We start from the raw sequence: 18304 nt of genomic DNA on the forward strand, positions 1-18304 counted from the left end.
ACAAACTTAACAGTAGACTGCTAAATGCTGCTCTGCCGCTAAGTGAGTTTACTAGGAAACCCTTCCAATGCAATGTCTGCTTTGAGCACATGTAAAGCGACTCAAGAGTAATTTCTCTAGTTTGACTATCATAGAAAACGAAATAAAAAATCCATCCAGGAATTTTTCGGACGAAGGTTGTATACATAAGACGGCTTACGCGATCGCTGTCGCTATACAACACGCGAACACAGCCAGAAGGCAGGCACGCGAGGCGCGTTCGCGCCGTCGCCTCGCTGGCAACTATCGACAACGCATGCGCGGCCTGCGCGTGCACTCTTGTTTATTGTGTGCCCTACGTCATCATACCAAGCCCTACTGCTACATGACGTCAGCAAATATTTATCTCTGTTAGGGACGTCATGATGATGTCGATGATGCCAGGGCGTTATTTCGAGACAACTGTAGGTTAAAATGTCTCATTAGTAGGAGAGTGTGAATACTCTAAATTTCGAAAACAAGTTTGATTTAATCAAAGATTAGTCGCTTCATATTTGATTCGAAAATTCATTATTCGAAATTGTCGAATTTTCTTTTCTAATATAACGAATATCAAAGCTTATTGGATAAGGGGAGATGTAAGTGTTGAGCTGCTCCGAACGATTCTGCTGCAAAGAAGCAGTGCTTTTTTTGTTTTTGTTTTTAATTAACAGGCAGTTACTGAGCAAACACATGGGATAGTTCGCTTCTGCTCAATAATTTCCAGACAGGCATTAATGATGCCTCACGTTTAGACAACTTACGAACTTGTATTATCGATTTAGGCAAAGCAATGTATTATTTGGGCAATGTCATCATGTTTTTATCCCTTTAAAACGATACAGTGCTGTAGTATTACTTTGCTTCATCAGCAGGTGACGCACTCTTTCGACATTTTATTACCATCATTGACATGGTGCTCCCTATACAATCACCTTTCTTTCAGCTGTTTATCATTTACAAACTCCTCAGTTGATTCGAAGTTCATCTGTGAACGGCCTTGTATGTATCAAGTAATGCAAATAAACTTTTTAGCTTATTTATTATTCTTTAGCAAGTGGCCTCAACATAACCTCTGTCTTGCACTCTGTTTATAAACGAGAAAATATTCAGTATTCGGTTCGATATTCGAAGCTCGTTTTACTCGAATATTTGTATTCGATTACATTTGGAAATTCACTATTCGAACACCCCTTCTTATAAATGATTCCCAATCGTCATACTTGTACGTGTCATCGTTTTACGTACGAAAATAGTGTCGTAGAGCTTTTACAACTTGGAAAGTATGTTTCAGTACTCCTTTAAGAGTTCGTAACCTTCGCTGACCTGACGTCCCACTGCAGGCGTCACCGATTTTATTTCGGTGACGTAAATTTCCCCGTAAATTTACTTACAAGAATACTCACGGGCAGGATAGTGGAGGTATTGTGATGAAGCTCTACAGAAGGTGACTGCGCTAAAGAGTGTCTGGCAAGTTCCCAAAGGCCATAAGTGTGAGAAATTAACAAAGTTGCGATAAACTTTGGTAGGGCGAGCAGGCCCGGCAACAGCCAGCTGAGCGCTTTCTGAAGTTGCTGACCATGTTCGTGTAAACCAGCTGACTTTAGACTTAGTGACCGGCTACAGATTGCGTTTGGAAATGCTTGCCCGTCATTAGAAGTTTGTTTGTAGCCACTTAAGCTGTTCCTGACACATGTCTGCTAAGTAAATAATAATAATAATGATAATCTTTATTATAAATAACCAATTTGTACATATAATTTTGCTAGGTCTGCCGGAGCATTCCGTGGGCTTGTATGGCAGAATCCTGGTAGTCAGGGCAATGCCTTCTGTAACCTTATTACAGACAAAATAAAAGTAAAACTGTAAAAAAGAAAGAAAAACGTATCAAAGGTTCCTTACCCGCCGTGGTTGCTCAGTGGCTATGGTGTTGGGCTGCTGAGCACGAAGTCGCGGGATCGAATCCCGGCCATGGCGGCCGCATTTCGATGGGGGCGAGATGCGAAAACAACCGTGTACTTTAATTTATGTGCACGTTAAAGAACCCCAGGTGGTCCAAATATCCGGAATCCCACACTGCGGCATGCCTCATAAACAGATCGTGGTTTTGGCACATAAAACCCTATAGTTTAAATTTTTTTTTAATCTAAGATTCCTCAGGTAAACATGCCAAGTAAGCACTTAATGTTCAAATGTAAACACGTATCACACAACAATAATTAAAACTGAGTAAACATGGCACAAGATGTAAACAAAGTTACAACCTATCGAGAACAGCCAAAAAAAAAAAGAAAGTCGTGAAAACAGTGTGGATAACAGTCTTACGTTAATTTTGGCAAATATCACACTACAACAAAATAGACTTTATACATGTGAAAACTCCTATCATTGCCTTGGGGCCCTTCTTTAATCCCGACAAATTTGGATGATCCAGTACTGCACTGGGAAGGTTATTAAACAAGTAGGGGATATAATACCTTCTTTGTCATTTTCCATAACGAGTTCTTGTCCGAGAAACTACATATCTGGGATGTTTACACAAAGCAACACTTTTATGGACAGCTTCGCGGAAATCATTGCTCCAGAAATAACGCATCACAATTGTCGAACGAAATAAAGACTCATTTTCTCTAGCGCTAAGTACAGTAGGACGCCACAGGGATGAAACGGACACTGGATATGAAGCGGACACGAAGTGACACACAGGAGCGCTTCGTGTCCGCTTCATGTCCAGTGTCCGTTTCATCCCTGCGGTGTCCTACTGTACTTAGCGCAAGAAAAAATGAATGCACACCAACTACCCCAATACATAGCTCTTCGAAATAAAGACTCAAAATCAGGCATTTCTAAATCTCGAAATAGGTTATCCGTAGTTTAGTGGTACGCAACAATTTTCAGTATGCTTTTTAATAGGCTTTCAATTTTATATTTCCAAAATCCGCTGCAATCAAAAAAAAAAAAAAAGCAAATGCCGTACCTTATATGCGAGTAACCTAAAGCATGCAATGCACTATCATTTTTAAAAATCTTGGTAGGTGCATAACTCCTTATACGGTAAAGGACACATGCAACATTACGTAATCATGCACAAATTCGAGTCATTTGAATGTTCCAAGATAAGTCTGTCTCAAAGTAGACTACAAGGTACTTGACACTATTCGCACATTGTACTGGGGCACAAACACAGTCTAAGCAATCAGAACCGTGTAGGAAGACACGTTGACTTGTTACAAGAGCCTTTAACGGATTTCTGAAACATACTAATCGCATTTTCCGAGCATGAACTTTTATACGGTTTTTTCGAAACCAATTCATCACATTTTTTTGGTCGCTTTGAAGTAAAGCGACGGCTGCTTCGTACTGCGTGTGCTTAGAAACAAGCAACGTATCATCTGCATACTAGAAAATTGTACATGAAGTAGTTACCTGTCTCAGGTCACAAACATACAAATTAAAAAGAAGCGGTGACAAAACGGAACCCTGTGGAACCCCTGCGTCAAGATACCGCAAAGAACTTATTTGGTCGCCAGTACATAGAATCTGAGACCGATTTACCAGGTAGTTTTGTATAATTGCTTGGACATGTCCCCGAAACCCGTAATTTTGTAGTTTAGCACATTAAATACTCTGGCTTACCGAATTGAAAGCCTTAGATGTATTTAGATGTATTTGTAGAAGACCCGACAGTTCCTCAAAAAGCGCATGCGTGCTTCTACCAGACACGAAGCCACACTGGGAAGATGACGAGATGTTGTATTTTAAAACGAACCCCTCAATCGTTTCAAGCACGTGTCTTTCCAACAGTTGCGCTAAGAAAGGAATAACAGAGACGGGGCCATAGTTCTCTGGCTTCGATGCATCTCCGCCTTTAAATATCGGTATCACGCGCGCTCTTTTTAGTTCATTTGGTATTATGCAAGTATCAAGGATTCTATCAAAGACAACAAGGAGCGGATCGGCCAGAACTCTGACGTTTCGACGTATGTCGTCTGTGGATGTACCATCAAGACCGACAGCACGGGTTTTTCTAGATCGATGCAACAATCGATATACGTCTTCTTTAGTTATTGGTGGAAGAAATGCCGACCCTATTATTGAACGAAGAACATTGTTGAAACTAACAGGATCAGTAGGTCCATCATTATCAGCGAAAACCGAAGAAAAGAAATCATTGAAGCTGTCCGCCACACTCTGATTGATAGATCCGAAACTCCTTGTTATCGGGTCCAAATACGTACCTGGATAAGAGCCTCTAAGCTCATTTACCAGGAACCACATTTTAGCTGGTTTATAACGCGAGGAAAAAATTATTACGATAGTAGTTCTTCTTAAAGCAGCGCATCAGTGCTGTAACTTTGTTCCGGGCTTCTCGATAGAGGCCTTTTAATGTTTCGTCATCAGGGTGCAGTCGACACAGTTTCCCTAAGTTTTCCTTTTTTTTCAGTAGCTTTTATTATCCGATTGCTTAGCCAGTATAGGTGTGGCCTTCGCTTTCGGGCCAAGACTGTTTTTCTACATATGCCTTCTTTAAATCGGGAGATCGCTGCTATAAAATTACTATATACACTGTTCTGACAGCTATTTGTTAACATTGCGTTCCAGCCATAGTGGGAAACTAGTCGGTCAGATTTAATGCAGTCAAATATTTAAACGTATTGGGATTCTTTACTTTGGGGTTGCTGGGAACTATAATAATAATAATAGTAATAATAATAATAATAATAATAATAATAATAATAATAATAATAATAATAATAATAATAATAATAATAATAATAATAATAATAATAATAATAATAATAATAATAATAATAATTAGAAACGTCCCAATACACCTTTGTTCTTTTTCCTGCATTTCCATTACATCTCCTGTGTGAAAGTCCCATTTATAACAATATGTACCATGTCAAACTCTTTAGCGTTCTTTTCTATACTGCTTACACTCGCGTGCAGTCAAGCTGCCTATTTTTCCATTTTTAACCTAGGAATGTTGCTTGAGGCGATGGTTTGATTCATAGAGGAAAGGAAGACGGCTAAGACTCATATCGCACTAAATTTCGAGTCATGCGGGCCCTCATTATTTACTCACAAAGACCGCAGAGAGACGAACTGTCAAGTTTGCAGCACGCGAACAGCTCCCGGGTTCCTGTTCACGCCCCGACGAACAGATGGCGCAAGCAGTTCGGTCCATCGCCGCCGTTCGGAAAACGAGAGGCGATGCGGCTGCATCCGCTAAATGGATGCGTCGCGGAAGTTTTCGTTCCTAATTTTTAGGAACTGCGATATCTGCGACTGCGATTTTCGCATTTGCGAGCGCCTAGTGCAAGATTTATTTATTTATTTATTTATTTATTTATTTATTTATTTATTTATTTATTTATTTATTTATTTATTTATTTATTTATTTATTTATTTATTTATTTTGGTGTAAGGTCGTATATTCGGCTTCGGTGAAAACAAAGTAATACAAACTATAAACTGTGTATTGAAAAATATATGGCCACATAAATGGGCGATTATTCTATTTATGCAAAATTTGTGAGCTTACCATGTTTATCGTGGAGATAAAACCATCTAGTAAAATAGGCAGATCACACATTTGGTGAAGCCGAGTCAAATATTGCTTGTGGCTCAAGGGTAGCAAAGAAAAAATAGACGGTGGAGGAGGGGAGGGTGGAGGTGAACTGAGGAGAGTTGTCAGGCCAGTGAAAATAAAGACAGTGATGAAGAAATGCCGTATCGAATCACGAGAAGAATCCGCGCCGGCGTATTCGCCCGATTGTTATAGCCGAACTAGCACTGGCAGGTCACACCTTGCAATGGGGCTAACTTAGCCCAGTGACAAACTTCAAGCGACCGGCCATTATTATAGACGAAAGAAGGGATTCGAAAGTGTGCATGTTAGGTACAATCAAAAGAGTTCACAAGCGTAGCTTAGCAGCCAATTATAAATTATGTATTAAAACAGGGCATCCCACAAGGACTATTGGCAACTCCAGAATCCGTTACTTGTGCTAGCAGCACTTTCCAAATAAACAAGAATGGCTACGACATTCATAGTCACGGTGGCTCTTTCGCTTGGTGCTGCGTTCACGTTTCTCGTTTGTGGCGTCGAATCGTGGTGTTTCGTCGAACCCGAAATAGTCCTTGCTGCCGGCCACCTTATATGTAGATCGGTTGCAAGGATTTCAGCAACCAAACCGCGGAAATAGTTGTGCTGTGCGTGCAAATGTCCGGCATGCCCAGCGAGCCGCATCAGATTTGTTTAAAGACAAAGGGCCTTTCAACTGAGCCGGAAGTTAAAAAAAAATGTGGTTGATCCCTCTTATATAGGAATCGGTATAGAACACGAAAGTGAAACGTGTCTTCACAGAAGTAGTGTAATGTTTATTGCACATTGATATATAATGTCTATTGGTGTTTTGTGGCTAAAGCGCCCTTAGGCGTTGATGCACCCACGCTGACGCCTGGTGGCACGTCTCCTCCATCACGACTACCAACGTCGATGACCATGAGCAACCGTCGTGCATATGGAAGCTGCACTACGCTGCACACGCTAGCACAACGCGAAAGACGAAGCACGTAACTGACACACTAATACAACGCGCAAGACAAAGCACGTAACTGAATCGTCACCGAGTCAAATCAGCGCGTACAGCGCGTCGTAATTGCAGCCTCCGCGATCAACTTCAGAAACATTTTCAGAGCTAATTGCGGAGGCCACGCTCCGCTGTGCTGAGTACGGTGAACGCCACCTAGGTGGCGTTGGTAGTGCTTCTTGATGCCAGCGTCCCTTCGAATGCTGGCATCGAGGCGTCGTAGTGCTGAGACCACCGAAGCGTTCACTGTCGGTGCGCGTTAGTGTCATAATGCAGTACTTCTCTTTTATTGCGATAGCAATTATATGGACACTCCAAAGCAGATTTCTGCCGTCGGCGTCGCCGTCGCCGTTGCCGTCGCCGTCGCCGTCGCCGTCGCCGTGAGGTTCCGTATGACGTCATGGGATTGAAATCGTCGCCGCGCGCCGCCGAACCCTGTATGTGCGAGTGAAAGGGCGCGAGGGACGCGCGCTTTCACGGGGAGTGAACGCACGGCGGAGAACAAACGCGCGTTCTGTGCCGTGCTCCCTTAAGGGCTCCAGAAGTAGGCGTCTCTTTCCTCCTTTACAATCACCATATATGTAGAGCAAACGCGCCTTCTTCTGACGCACGAAAGGCCGTGGGGGGGGGGGGGGGGGGCAGGGATGGGAGCTGACGTTTAGCTGCGGCACCAAGTGCCTATATATATCAGAGGCTCCGGCAACAGTCACCAACGCCGCACGCATTTTGTGCGAACGCGGGCAAAACGCCGACGGCGTCGACAACAGTGCTGTGTGTTGCCGGTGCTGCTGCATGTCCAAGTTTGTACAGCGGATAAAACTACTATCCTTACTCCGTATATCTCTCTACTAAGTTGCTATCGCAATTGATGCTTCGCCTTTCGGGTGAAACTGCGACAACTTTTTCTGCTCGTAGGCGGCGGCACCGCCCCGAGCAAGAGCGCGGGTACACGGAGGAGTGTTAGATATATAAGGCGCGTCTGTGTAGCTCTCTGCAAATGCGTTTGTGGCGCAATGGGTTAAACGCTCGGCGATCTATCGTCGCGGACCGAGAGGTCGTGGGTTCGATTTCCAAATTTTGCATGTTTGTGGAACTTTTTCTTCTGGTTTCTTTCTTTGTATTATGTTCTATGACGTATTTCCGTGACGGAAATACGTCAGTGAAGTCTTGGTGGACCCCGGCATAAAACACTTTCGTGTTAAAAAAAAAAAAGGAGCTGTTTGTGCGTATGCGGGCCTCCGAAAGGTGCAAGCACTTGTTCGCGGCGTTGCTCCACTGGTCCAGGTGCAAAATTTGACTGTTTTCGACCTTCATAGGCAGTTCCGCATCGCGGCCGGTGTTGTAGTATATATCACATGTAGCATCTCACAATATAAAGGCAGTAACACCTGTCGTGCTCTCAGAAGCTAATGCGGATACGCTGCACTGATAGAACGAAGCTAAAAACTCCAAAGTTGTCTGGTCAGTGTGTCTTGGGATAAAAACAAGTGAGAGTTCTGTTTGTGAGACGGGATACACCTTTCTTTTTATAGTTAGCTGATAGGTGTGATAAGGTCGTCTGCGTCCGATGAGTGGGGCTTGTTCACGCTCGCAGTACGCAGTGCTCACGGTAGGGCCCGAGCTTGGGAAAACAGCAGACACCTGCCACCCGTAGGAATTCTGAAACCCCGGTGAAACGTGAGAAGTGAATAACAACCAATCGGACCAAGTTGAGTTTCTTCCAACAGGTTTCCAAAATTTAGCGAGTGCTTTGCTTTGGCAAAGTCACTTGTGTTAGTCTAAATGCATGACTTGGAAAGGAACTGAACCAGTTGCAATGGAATTTACCTGTGTGTACAGTGTCGGAAAGCAAACTAGCGACACTGTGCGCAGGTCGAACGCTCCAAAGCAGGAACGAACGCTGTTTGCTGTTGCTTGTAAATTTCTCGCGAACAAATACTGACTATTCAACGCGTTGAATGAGAAAACAGCATCTTCTATTTGCACCGCTAAACAAAAGCATGCTATGAAAACGATATGTCCCTCCTGCTGTTCCTGCAGCTTAAAGCCTTAGTAACACTAATGCTGGGGCAGAAAATTAAAAACTAACGCAACCAAATGAAGCTTAGTCATACAGTCCTAGCGGAAAAAGATTAGCAGAAGTGACTGGTGGCCGGAGCGGCACATTCCATTTTCCAAAGCAGGTGTGGCCGTCAGAAAGCGTGTCGTGATGTTGCCGCTCCGGCCGCCAGTCACTTGTGCTAATGATTTTCCGATAGGACTGTACATCACTATAATTTATTAAAGCGCCCGCCTAAGCAAAGTGCACTTCGCGATTTGAAACAGCAGCAATATATTTTAAATAAATAAAAAGAAAGCAATGCTCTACTCTCCGGGAAGAAAGAAGTCCCGAGGGAAGCGTTTCCAACAAACCGGTATGGTATCAGTCATATTTTCCCAATGCGGAAGTTCCTTATCAAAGTCGCTCTCCGATGTGCGTCGTGTGCATCTTTCGGGAGAAGATGAAGTCATACATTGCTGTCTTTCCATCGCGATGACATCCCTAATGGTACACAACAAAAGTCTTTAGACATCCGTCTTTTTTTTTCTTTTTTTTAATTTTCGGGCTTGTGCGCGGTGGCATCACGACGATTTGAGAACGATGAGGCATCCAGCGCGTGCCGTAATAGGAGACCCGCTTTCGCTTCACGGTTGAACCTGGATCGGCTGTTTCTCGGCGCGGCCGCCAGGTGGCGAGCGTTTACTTGGAGTCACGAATGAGAGGCAAAGGCGAGAAAATGAGGATTCTCCCAAGAAGCAGGGAGACGATGGAATCATCATCAGCCTATATTTATGTACACTGCAGGACGAAGGCCTCTCCCTGTGATCTCAAATTACCCCTGTCTTGCGCTAGCTGATTCCAACTTGTGCCTGCAAATTTTCTAACTTCATCACCCCACCTAGTTTTCTGCCGTCCTCGACTGCGCTTCCCTTCTCTTGGTATCCATTCTGTAACTCTAATGGTCCACCAGTTATCCACCCTACACATTACATGGCCTGCCCAGCTCCATTTTTTTCTCTTAATGTCTACTAGAATATCGGCTATCCCTGTTTGCTCTCTGATCTCCACCGCTCTCTTTCTGTCACTAAGCATTACCCCTAACATTTTTCGTTTCATCGCTCTTTGTGCGGTCCTTAACTTGTTCTGAGCTTCTTTGTTAACCTCCAAGTTTCTGCCCCATATGTTAGCACCGGTAGAATGCAATGATTGTACACTTTTCTTTTCAACGACAGTGGTAAGCTCCCAGTCAGGATTTGGCAATGCCTGCCGTATGCACTCCAAGCCAATTTTATTCTTCTGTAAATTTCTTTCTCATGATCAAGGTCCCCTGTGAGTAATTGACCTAGATAAACGTAGTCCTTTACAGACTCTAGAGGCTGACTGGCGATCCTGAATTCTTGTTCCCTTGCCGGGCTATTGAACGGCGGAATATACGTGTACAATAAAAAGATGGAGTAATGAATGAGGAGGCACTGCACACAGGCAAAATGAGTGGTCGACATTTCTTCAAATTGATTAGGCGACTCGCTATATGCGCTTCACCTAAGCCACATTCGATGTTTCGCTTCTTCAGGTGGACTACTTGAAGAGGTGGGCATTCCGTGACAAATAGCAAGCAGCTATTAGTTAAATAATGAACAAAATTTTACTAAATAGCCTCTTAATTTCATTTTAGAAAACAAGGAGCAATTCCACACACACACACACACACACACAAAGAAAGACGGAGTTAGTTTCATCCGGAGGTGCTTGAGGCAGGCTTTCGGGAAAACTGAACTCGGATGCCATTATGTCGCAGCACATTTAGGGGACAGGTATCTTGAAGTTCTTTTTTTTTCTTTTTCTTTTTATGTAACTAGTTTCACTCAGAATGTCTGACTTTCTGCTATGTGAGTATAACATAATCTATAGCATATCTTCTGACAGGATTTCTGCTAAGTATAAATGGCTTCGCTATTGCCCTGCTTAACGGCGCAGTTATAACATATACCCTAAAGTGAAAAAGCTTTGCTGATTAGCTCTCTGAACATTCAAATTTCTCACGCATGTAATGTCCGCTTCTTCAAGCAATCCACCTCAAGAGGTCGAATTGTGAAATGTCATAGGCTTTGGAAAAATGTTAACGAGAAATAGACTAAATGGAATTGGCCTCGAGGACATATTGTGGCGACGTCTCGCGGAAGCGGCACTACTGCGTAGAATGTAGTATATTGCGGCCCACGGTAGTGCGTAGGAAGCCGTGTTGTGGTCGCGTGTGCCAAGTTTATGCAGACACAACGGCTTCAATTTTCATTACAAAATTGAAGCAAAAAAAGAACAAAAAAAAAACAGTAGACCGCTAGACTGGACGTGTTAGAAATTTCTCCTAACGTAGTCATCTAAGCAAATTTATCAGCTGTAATTAACGAGCCCAGGGAAGGAAAGCTCTGTGTTTAATGATAAATTCGTTTTCTGCTAGCTCCTATACGAGGGATGCGGTGAGCCCATGTGACGTAATACTATCTTGAACGTCACGGCGACGCCAGATAATCCTCTCGATCCGTGGAGCTCGCCGAGTTGGAACAACAACATGGCGGTTAGCATGCCAATATATCTAGCAACGTTTCAAAGCTCCAGAAGCGATATTCAATTAATTGTGCCTAGATTACTAATATAACGTATGCGCGGTACAAAGGAAGAAAAAGCACGCTGGTACTGAGGACAGCGGTATAGGGGCCGGTGCAGTGGCGTCCGGTAAAATGGATCCTCGTGAACCGGTGCTGTTCGAATCAAAGGCAGTTCTGAATGTGTCCTTGAAGCTTTTGAAGCGAAAGCTTCATTACGCTACCTCGGGCAGCCGTCGGCGACTCAACAGTTTTCACCTTGAGAGTTAGAGGTCAAACCACAAGAGAGCATTAAGGCGCGTTTATAGTCCGACGTTATCGACATGCGGGCGAGCGTCATCAGACGCCGGGCGCGTCGGAGCGCATTGGCCGCGCTTCCGGTTACGTTGGCGGCGCCAGTACGTCGAACCATCGGTCGAACTATAGCCGCTGTTGTTCTCGCCAACGTGACATAACGTGTGCGCGCGTTCACGCTACGTCGGACGATCTTTAGGACTTTACGGAGCCCTTAAAGGAGACATTGCCGCCGTTGCCCGAGTAGAGTTAGGCCCGGCTGCGAGTTGCAACCAATTCTCACTACTTTACTGATTACCGCAGTGTCTTCATAGGCATAAAAAATGATGAATAAACACGGTATTCATTGCAAAAATGTCTGTATATCATTGCGAAACCACACCTCAGCCACAGCTCGACAATGGGCCTAGTCAGGGCAGTGAAGCTTTCGCTATCAACCAGGATTAACCAAAGCTAAACCACACCAATTTTTTTCGTATCTGTGGCACATCGCTTTACGCAGCGTTGTAGGCATGTGAACATGTGAAATCTCCTTATGGCTCCCAACTGTTCCTTAATTTGTTCTCCATTACGTTCTAGTGGCTACTGCAGTGACTCTCAAGTATGTTGGGTCACCAGATTCTTTTCGCTCTGGCTTGGTGAACTTTACCAGACACTTCACGTGCAGCAATATCAATAATGCTGACAATATTTCTTTGTTATACTTCACGGAGCTGGCAGCCTGAGAAACACGTCCTCGTCAAGCGATGAAATAGGCATAAGCGTGTGGGCTTTCCTGTCTTCCTCACTCGAGACGCAAGACCCTGTCCTTCGATGAGGCTTGGAGCAGGAATCTCGAAGATAAGCCATAAATGGGCTCGCATATGTAGTACATGACTTCAACCCCTGCACTCCCAGGCACTACTCCGGAGAAGTCCCTGTGGTGAACGTAATTTACACACTGTCCTATCTGCGTTAGCCGTCGAGATAGAAATGAGAAAAACAAATTTGCAATGAAGCAGGCTACAGAAGCCAACCCGCCATGTGCGCCATATGCCCACCCATATACCCACCAACGCGCCATATACCCACCAACCCGCCATGTGCGAACCCGCCATGCGCCATATAGTCTACGATGGAGACATGATATCGCCATTGCCACAAGGCATGTCTCTGGAGACTGCGCCATGAGATGACGTCCTTGCATACTATCCTGTAAAAAGAAATCAGAGGCTGACGCTATCACTTAAGCCAGGTGCTGACTGAGACGGTCGTGTCGAATGCTGCGCCGGACGCTGTAACGATACACACTAACGCGGCCGAACCCAAACACTCAGTGAGCCGGGCTGTGGAAGTAAAGTAACAGATGGAAGTCGTGGCAATGCTGGCCGCATAAGGATGCCAGCAGAGGGAGAAAAGTGATGCATCGCACGCTCTTCGGAACTTCAACGCACTGGTGTTCGCAGTGAGCCAGATCAGACACTGTGGTCTACGAAGTGAAAACTCTGTATTGAAAATCAGCCAAAAAATTAGCCGCTGCTTTTGAGACCCGTACAAAAATTCCTGAAAGCCCGGCAACGAGGTGTCAGCCTCCCCCTACAGAGGACGAGCGTGGCAGCTCTAGGGAAGTTGGCTTAGCTTTCACACTCATCTTCTAGCTTCCACCAGACCATGCATCGACCACAATAGAGAATGTGGAAAGCGCAAACACGTCCAAAGCCTGAAGCTCAGTTACAATGCCCGTTAAGAGCAAATCGCTAACAGAAGGGCTGCCGAGGGACTGCCCAAGTCATCGTTCACAATGGGCGCCGGGGTTGCACGTCAACTGCTGTCGTGTTGCACAATAGTTTGCACGACAATCGACCTTCATCGTATTTCAAATGTTTAGTGTGCTCGGGCAAATGCTTATCTACTGAGATAAGTATTTGAGTATCTACTCGGAAGTCTAGAACTGTTGTCGTCAGGTGTATTCCGCAACTTTCCTAGAAGGCGGTCCCTTCGCAGAAGCGCTTCGAGAACAATGTGACCCCAACGCGGGTGGATGGATGCTTGCGTGAGAGCATTCCGTGAGCACACACATACCCATCATTTCGTTGAACGCCAGACGAGCGTGGACTTGAAAGGCGATTCTGCAGCAGCAGAAGCAGAAGCGGCTCGGTGCTTGTAGGGCAGGCGCCGCACCGGTTGAGCCCGCGGAATGCCAGGCGCGCCATTCCTGAGCCGTGAGTGTCGCCGGTTGCTGGCATTGACGGCGCATCCACTCGCTTCTCCAGTTTCGCATGACACAGGTCCTAGTACACGCATATTTGTTGCAAGTATTACTCGACCCGCATTTTTTACGCACGCACTGAGATCTTGCGATCACGTTGGTCAGTGCAGCGCAATGCGGAGCATCTCTCGAAACATGGCGCTTGAAATAGCGTGTAGTCCTTGAAAATCAAACTTTTTGAAATGACACTGCGAGTTGTTTTGCTGTATCATCAGTCAGACAGAAAGTCGAAATCTTTCACGCAGTGACGTGCCCCTCTTCAGAACAGTCTTTTTTTTTTTTTTCTCCCTCTTTCGACAGACGTATGCACGCACGAACCCGTCGTGTCATTCCAGCCACGGCACGTGAACACGCAGCCTTCTATGTTGCTTTGGACGCCCTCGATTTACTATTTCCTGTTTGTTAAGTAACCGAACAGATCTCTGGTTCTGCGCCAAGTGCGTAGCGCCACAAAGATATCGTGTATAACAATGCGCCTACGTAGTTAGGTGCGCAGACATATGTTGCCGTGACCGTAATCAAACACAAGCCCGTACACATATACTATATATGTACTAATGTCATTATCGCCGCGCTCACAAGCCCTTCACTCACCGATAGCGCAGAGAAAACACTACTTATTTAATCGGTGAATCTGTGTCACAAGATCACCAGTCCGCGAAAAGAACTGTCGCGTGTATACGCGAGGTCCAACGCACAAGGCTATCGAAGTTATCGAGTACTGTACTCGCTCTCCCCTGAGGAAGCGCCCAGACATTGTTCTCTGGCAACGTGCCCTTGAAAGCGAAATCTCACACCCTGTATCTCACTATTGCTCTTTCGTGTAAACACAATGATGTTAGTGGGGAAATCCACATACCCCGTCTCGTTGGAACGATAGAGGTGACGGATGGGTGCGAACCGCATAAGAGCTCGTGCGTTTGCGGCATATCTGCGCAAGGAACTGCCAGGAAAATAAACTATATGAGCCCTTGGTATTACCCTGATCAATGAGCCCTTTAGAGCTGCCGCCGATGAGACATGACATTGAAATTGAAACCGCTGCATAGCTATAGAAAAATGCCGAACAACTTTCGAAAAGAAATTAAAAGAATAGTAACCGTTTCAGGCTCCTGTATACCGCGATAACCTTATCATGCCATAGACCCAGACTCGACAGACCGACGCGCCAGTGAAGCTTGAAGATAACACGAGTGACAAACACCATTTCCCGGCGGCGCCCTCTTCCATAGCGCTGCAATACGCGTCTTGTGAGGTCACTAATGTCTGTGAACTGAGCTGCAGGTGTTGGGCTGAGGTCGCGGGATCGAATCCCGGCCACAGCGGCCACATTTCGATGGGGGCGAAATGCGAAAGCACCCGCGTACTTGGATTTAGGTGCGCGTTAAAGAACCCGAGGTGGTCCAAATTATTCCGGAGTCCCCCAATGGCGTGCCTGCATAATCAGATCGTGGTTTTGGCACGTAAAACCCCATAATTTAGTTTAATTTCTGTGAACTAGTAATTCAACTGCACAAGAAGTCCGGAAGCTATAATTTTCATCTCCAACAGCACCACTTCTGACAGGGACAAGCAAAAAACAGGACGTGTGCTGACTGTCAACAGAATTTATTACATATAAACAGCTATAACTTGGAAGTAGTGTGTTTCTATATTAACTTATTCTTTCTTACCTAATCACGGTCAGCTTATTCTTTTCTGCCTTCCCATTGCTTGGCACGCGTCACGTGCTGCGAAGGTCGCAGGAATGCTGATCTACTTCATGCTGACCGGCCACCATCCTTTCGGCAAGTGCGACGACGACTGTCAGGTCAACATTGCCCGGGGACGAGTGCTCGTTAGGCCTGTGAACACGGAACTGGACGACCTTGCCCATCACCTGCTCGCGCTCGAGCCAGAGTACCGTCTGTCGGCCAGCAGTGCCATAAGGTAAACGCGAGCGCAGTTAGTTTCTCTCCCGCTCTTTACCTCAACAACGACGCCCAGACTTCAGGGAATGCGCGCTTGGTCAGCTTTAGTTTTCACAGTAACGAGTCGACATTCTGAAGAGAAAACACGTGCACTTGTCTCAGTTTGGGCCGCCCCTGATTACCGAGTACACGGTCGCGCGGAACAGTGTTCGCACTCCCGAGTCTATGCGAGACTGTGCTCGAGGGAGCGGGAAGAGGGCGCGAAAATGTGCGTACGCCCATTTTCGAGATCTTGGCTACCGCGTGTGTTATCAAAGCTCTTGCTGGCTCGTGTCCCACTGCAGCTTGCGTGTAGCTTGAGGGCGAGTTCTTCTGACCACCCTGGACTTTGAACTGCTCTGGGTTCAAGCTGCACTGATAGAGAAAAAGGAGGCAACTTGCCGCTGGGGGGATCCGCATCCTACCGGCAACGAGTCGCCTTCACATTTTTTTTTTCACTTTCACTTTTTTTCTCTTTATTACAAATATGAAGACTAACGCATCCTTGACTTCGCTGTATAATTTGTCAGTTTATTAAAGAAAAAGCAGTAATCGTTTCATGTACTTTCATTGTGTTGTCTGCTGTCGGCGTCATGCTTCGCCTACAAAAGCTGATGTTCATATTGTGCCCACATGACTTGCTGAAAGAGGAATTATAGTGCACGTACGGCATGGATATTCAATTTTTGGCAACGTTAGAAGGCTTTGAAAAAGTCAAGTCCCTCGGTTCTCATCAGTTTTGTCGTTGACGTGCTGTGTAATATGGCATCTGACCAGCCGATTTAATGAGGGAAAGAAAGGCACATGACGATGAAATTTGTGTTCAGGTCTATACACAGTTTTTTTTTTAAATTTATTGCCGTTAGACCTGCTCCTTTCGGAGAACAGCTCGTAGTACGTTGATCAATGTTTGACAGGTACGAACACTTTCGGTAAGGTAAGGTCGTGAATATTTAGATTACCATTCCCATGAATACCAGTGTACATGAAGTTGAAGTCAATATCAAGGTTTGGAAGCTTATCCTAACGGGAACCATGGTTAAGAGGTTCTGTGGAGCGATAAGCTTGTGTACGAGGGTACCCAGAAAAAGAAAGAAAATATAAAACGTAAATAGTCATCAAAAGTCAATATTGTGGAGTACAGGAGGCCATTCACAAGAAACGTACATGATCCCTCAACATGTACCAACGCGATAGCCCACAGTGCGGTTAATGCCACGGACGTAACCATGGGAAGGGTTTAGGTGTTGGAACACTCTCGCTACAGTTCAGAACTGTGCAGTTACCGAGGAATTACCACAGCCACTCTACCAGTACACCTAGTTTGACCACACCCACCCTGCGCTCCTGCCTTCGCTTCAGGTGATTTTCACCTTTCAACACTGCAAAGCTTTGCTATGAAAATACTTGCATACAGATGACGTAACAATTCAAGCAGATGTCTAAATATCCAGAAACTGCCCAAAATAGTTATTTGCTGGGAGACAGACGAGAAAATTTTCCTGTAGCGTCAGGAAGCTAGCTAGGTCGAAATATAGAGCAAGCAATACCATTTTATCCTTCTTAGTTCTCCAGAAATTCAAACAGTCCAGATATTTACTAGACAACCTGTGTAACCATGGTGAGACGGAATGCTAGACTGGGCGATGGCTCGGTTGAAGTGACACTTAAGAACGTGAGACATTTAGGCACTGTGATGCCTGCCCCGGTGAATGCGTAGCTTGTCACTCGAGGTAGCGCGTCGCACTAGCGAATTGTGCTATGTTAAAGCATTCGTATTCCCTTCAGGCGCGGTGTACAAATTAGTGCACGAAATTTGTTCTGGACAGTTATGTCCTGTGGTGGCAAAGAGAAAACAACAAACCTTGTGCTTCGGCTGAACTCAGCCCCATGCTTAGTCAACGTGTCTCCATTCCACTTTAATGTGCTGCGTATTGCTACAGACGACCAGTTTGCTGAAGGCACATCCATGTTTGAAGGGAAGTCCGACGTGCTGCGTGTGGGGAGCAATAGCGAAATAATGAACTTATTAATTAAACGGCCCAATACAGCATAAATTTGGGCCATTTTCACGTGATAATGATCAATCAAAGGCCCTTACACCTTCTCCCCACTTTGTCCCTTTCTTTCATCTTACTTGTCTGCAGAGGGAGAACAATATACTTTAAAACTGCTTCGCTTGAGTGCCGCTTCCTGCACGCCGCAGTTGATCTAATGATGCATTTTATTAGAGACGATACAGAAGACTAAAATCGTGAACGCTTCAGCATTGTGCAGTAAACCTGTGATATATCAACATCACTTAGCCTTTCGTGTTTTAACTAATTAAAAAGCAAACGAAAAGACAAAAAAAAACAGAAACATTGCCACTAAAACGATAAACGCCGAATGCACCTCCACCAATGAAACGGCATTCTCGGCATATGCGCTATACATGCAGTGTTCTAGACCACAGGTCACTGTGTTGTAATTCGAAGGTAGTTCACAGAGATTACGCGTCTCTCTCTGCAATATTTCGATCAGACAGCCGCCTCCTTTCAACCGAACAAAGA

At 45.2% G+C, this 18304-nt stretch overlaps 1 protein-coding gene across 1 annotated transcript in view; it reads left to right on the top strand.

Annotated features, from left to right (window-relative positions):
• Positions 1-18304, top strand: part of LOC119463908 (uncharacterized) — a 65719-nt gene that overhangs the window by 40235 nt on the left and 7180 nt on the right. Inside the window, exon 11 of the mRNA XM_037724733.2 lies at positions 15542-15732. Within this exon, the coding sequence (XP_037580661.1) occupies positions 15542-15732 (191 nt within the window). The remainder of the gene's footprint in view (positions 1-15541; positions 15733-18304) is intronic.

Source organism: Dermacentor silvarum, chromosome 1, assembly GCF_013339745.2.
Source record: "Dermacentor silvarum isolate Dsil-2018 chromosome 1, BIME_Dsil_1.4, whole genome shotgun sequence".
Taxonomy (NCBI): Eukaryota; Metazoa; Arthropoda; class Arachnida; order Ixodida; family Ixodidae; genus Dermacentor; species Dermacentor silvarum.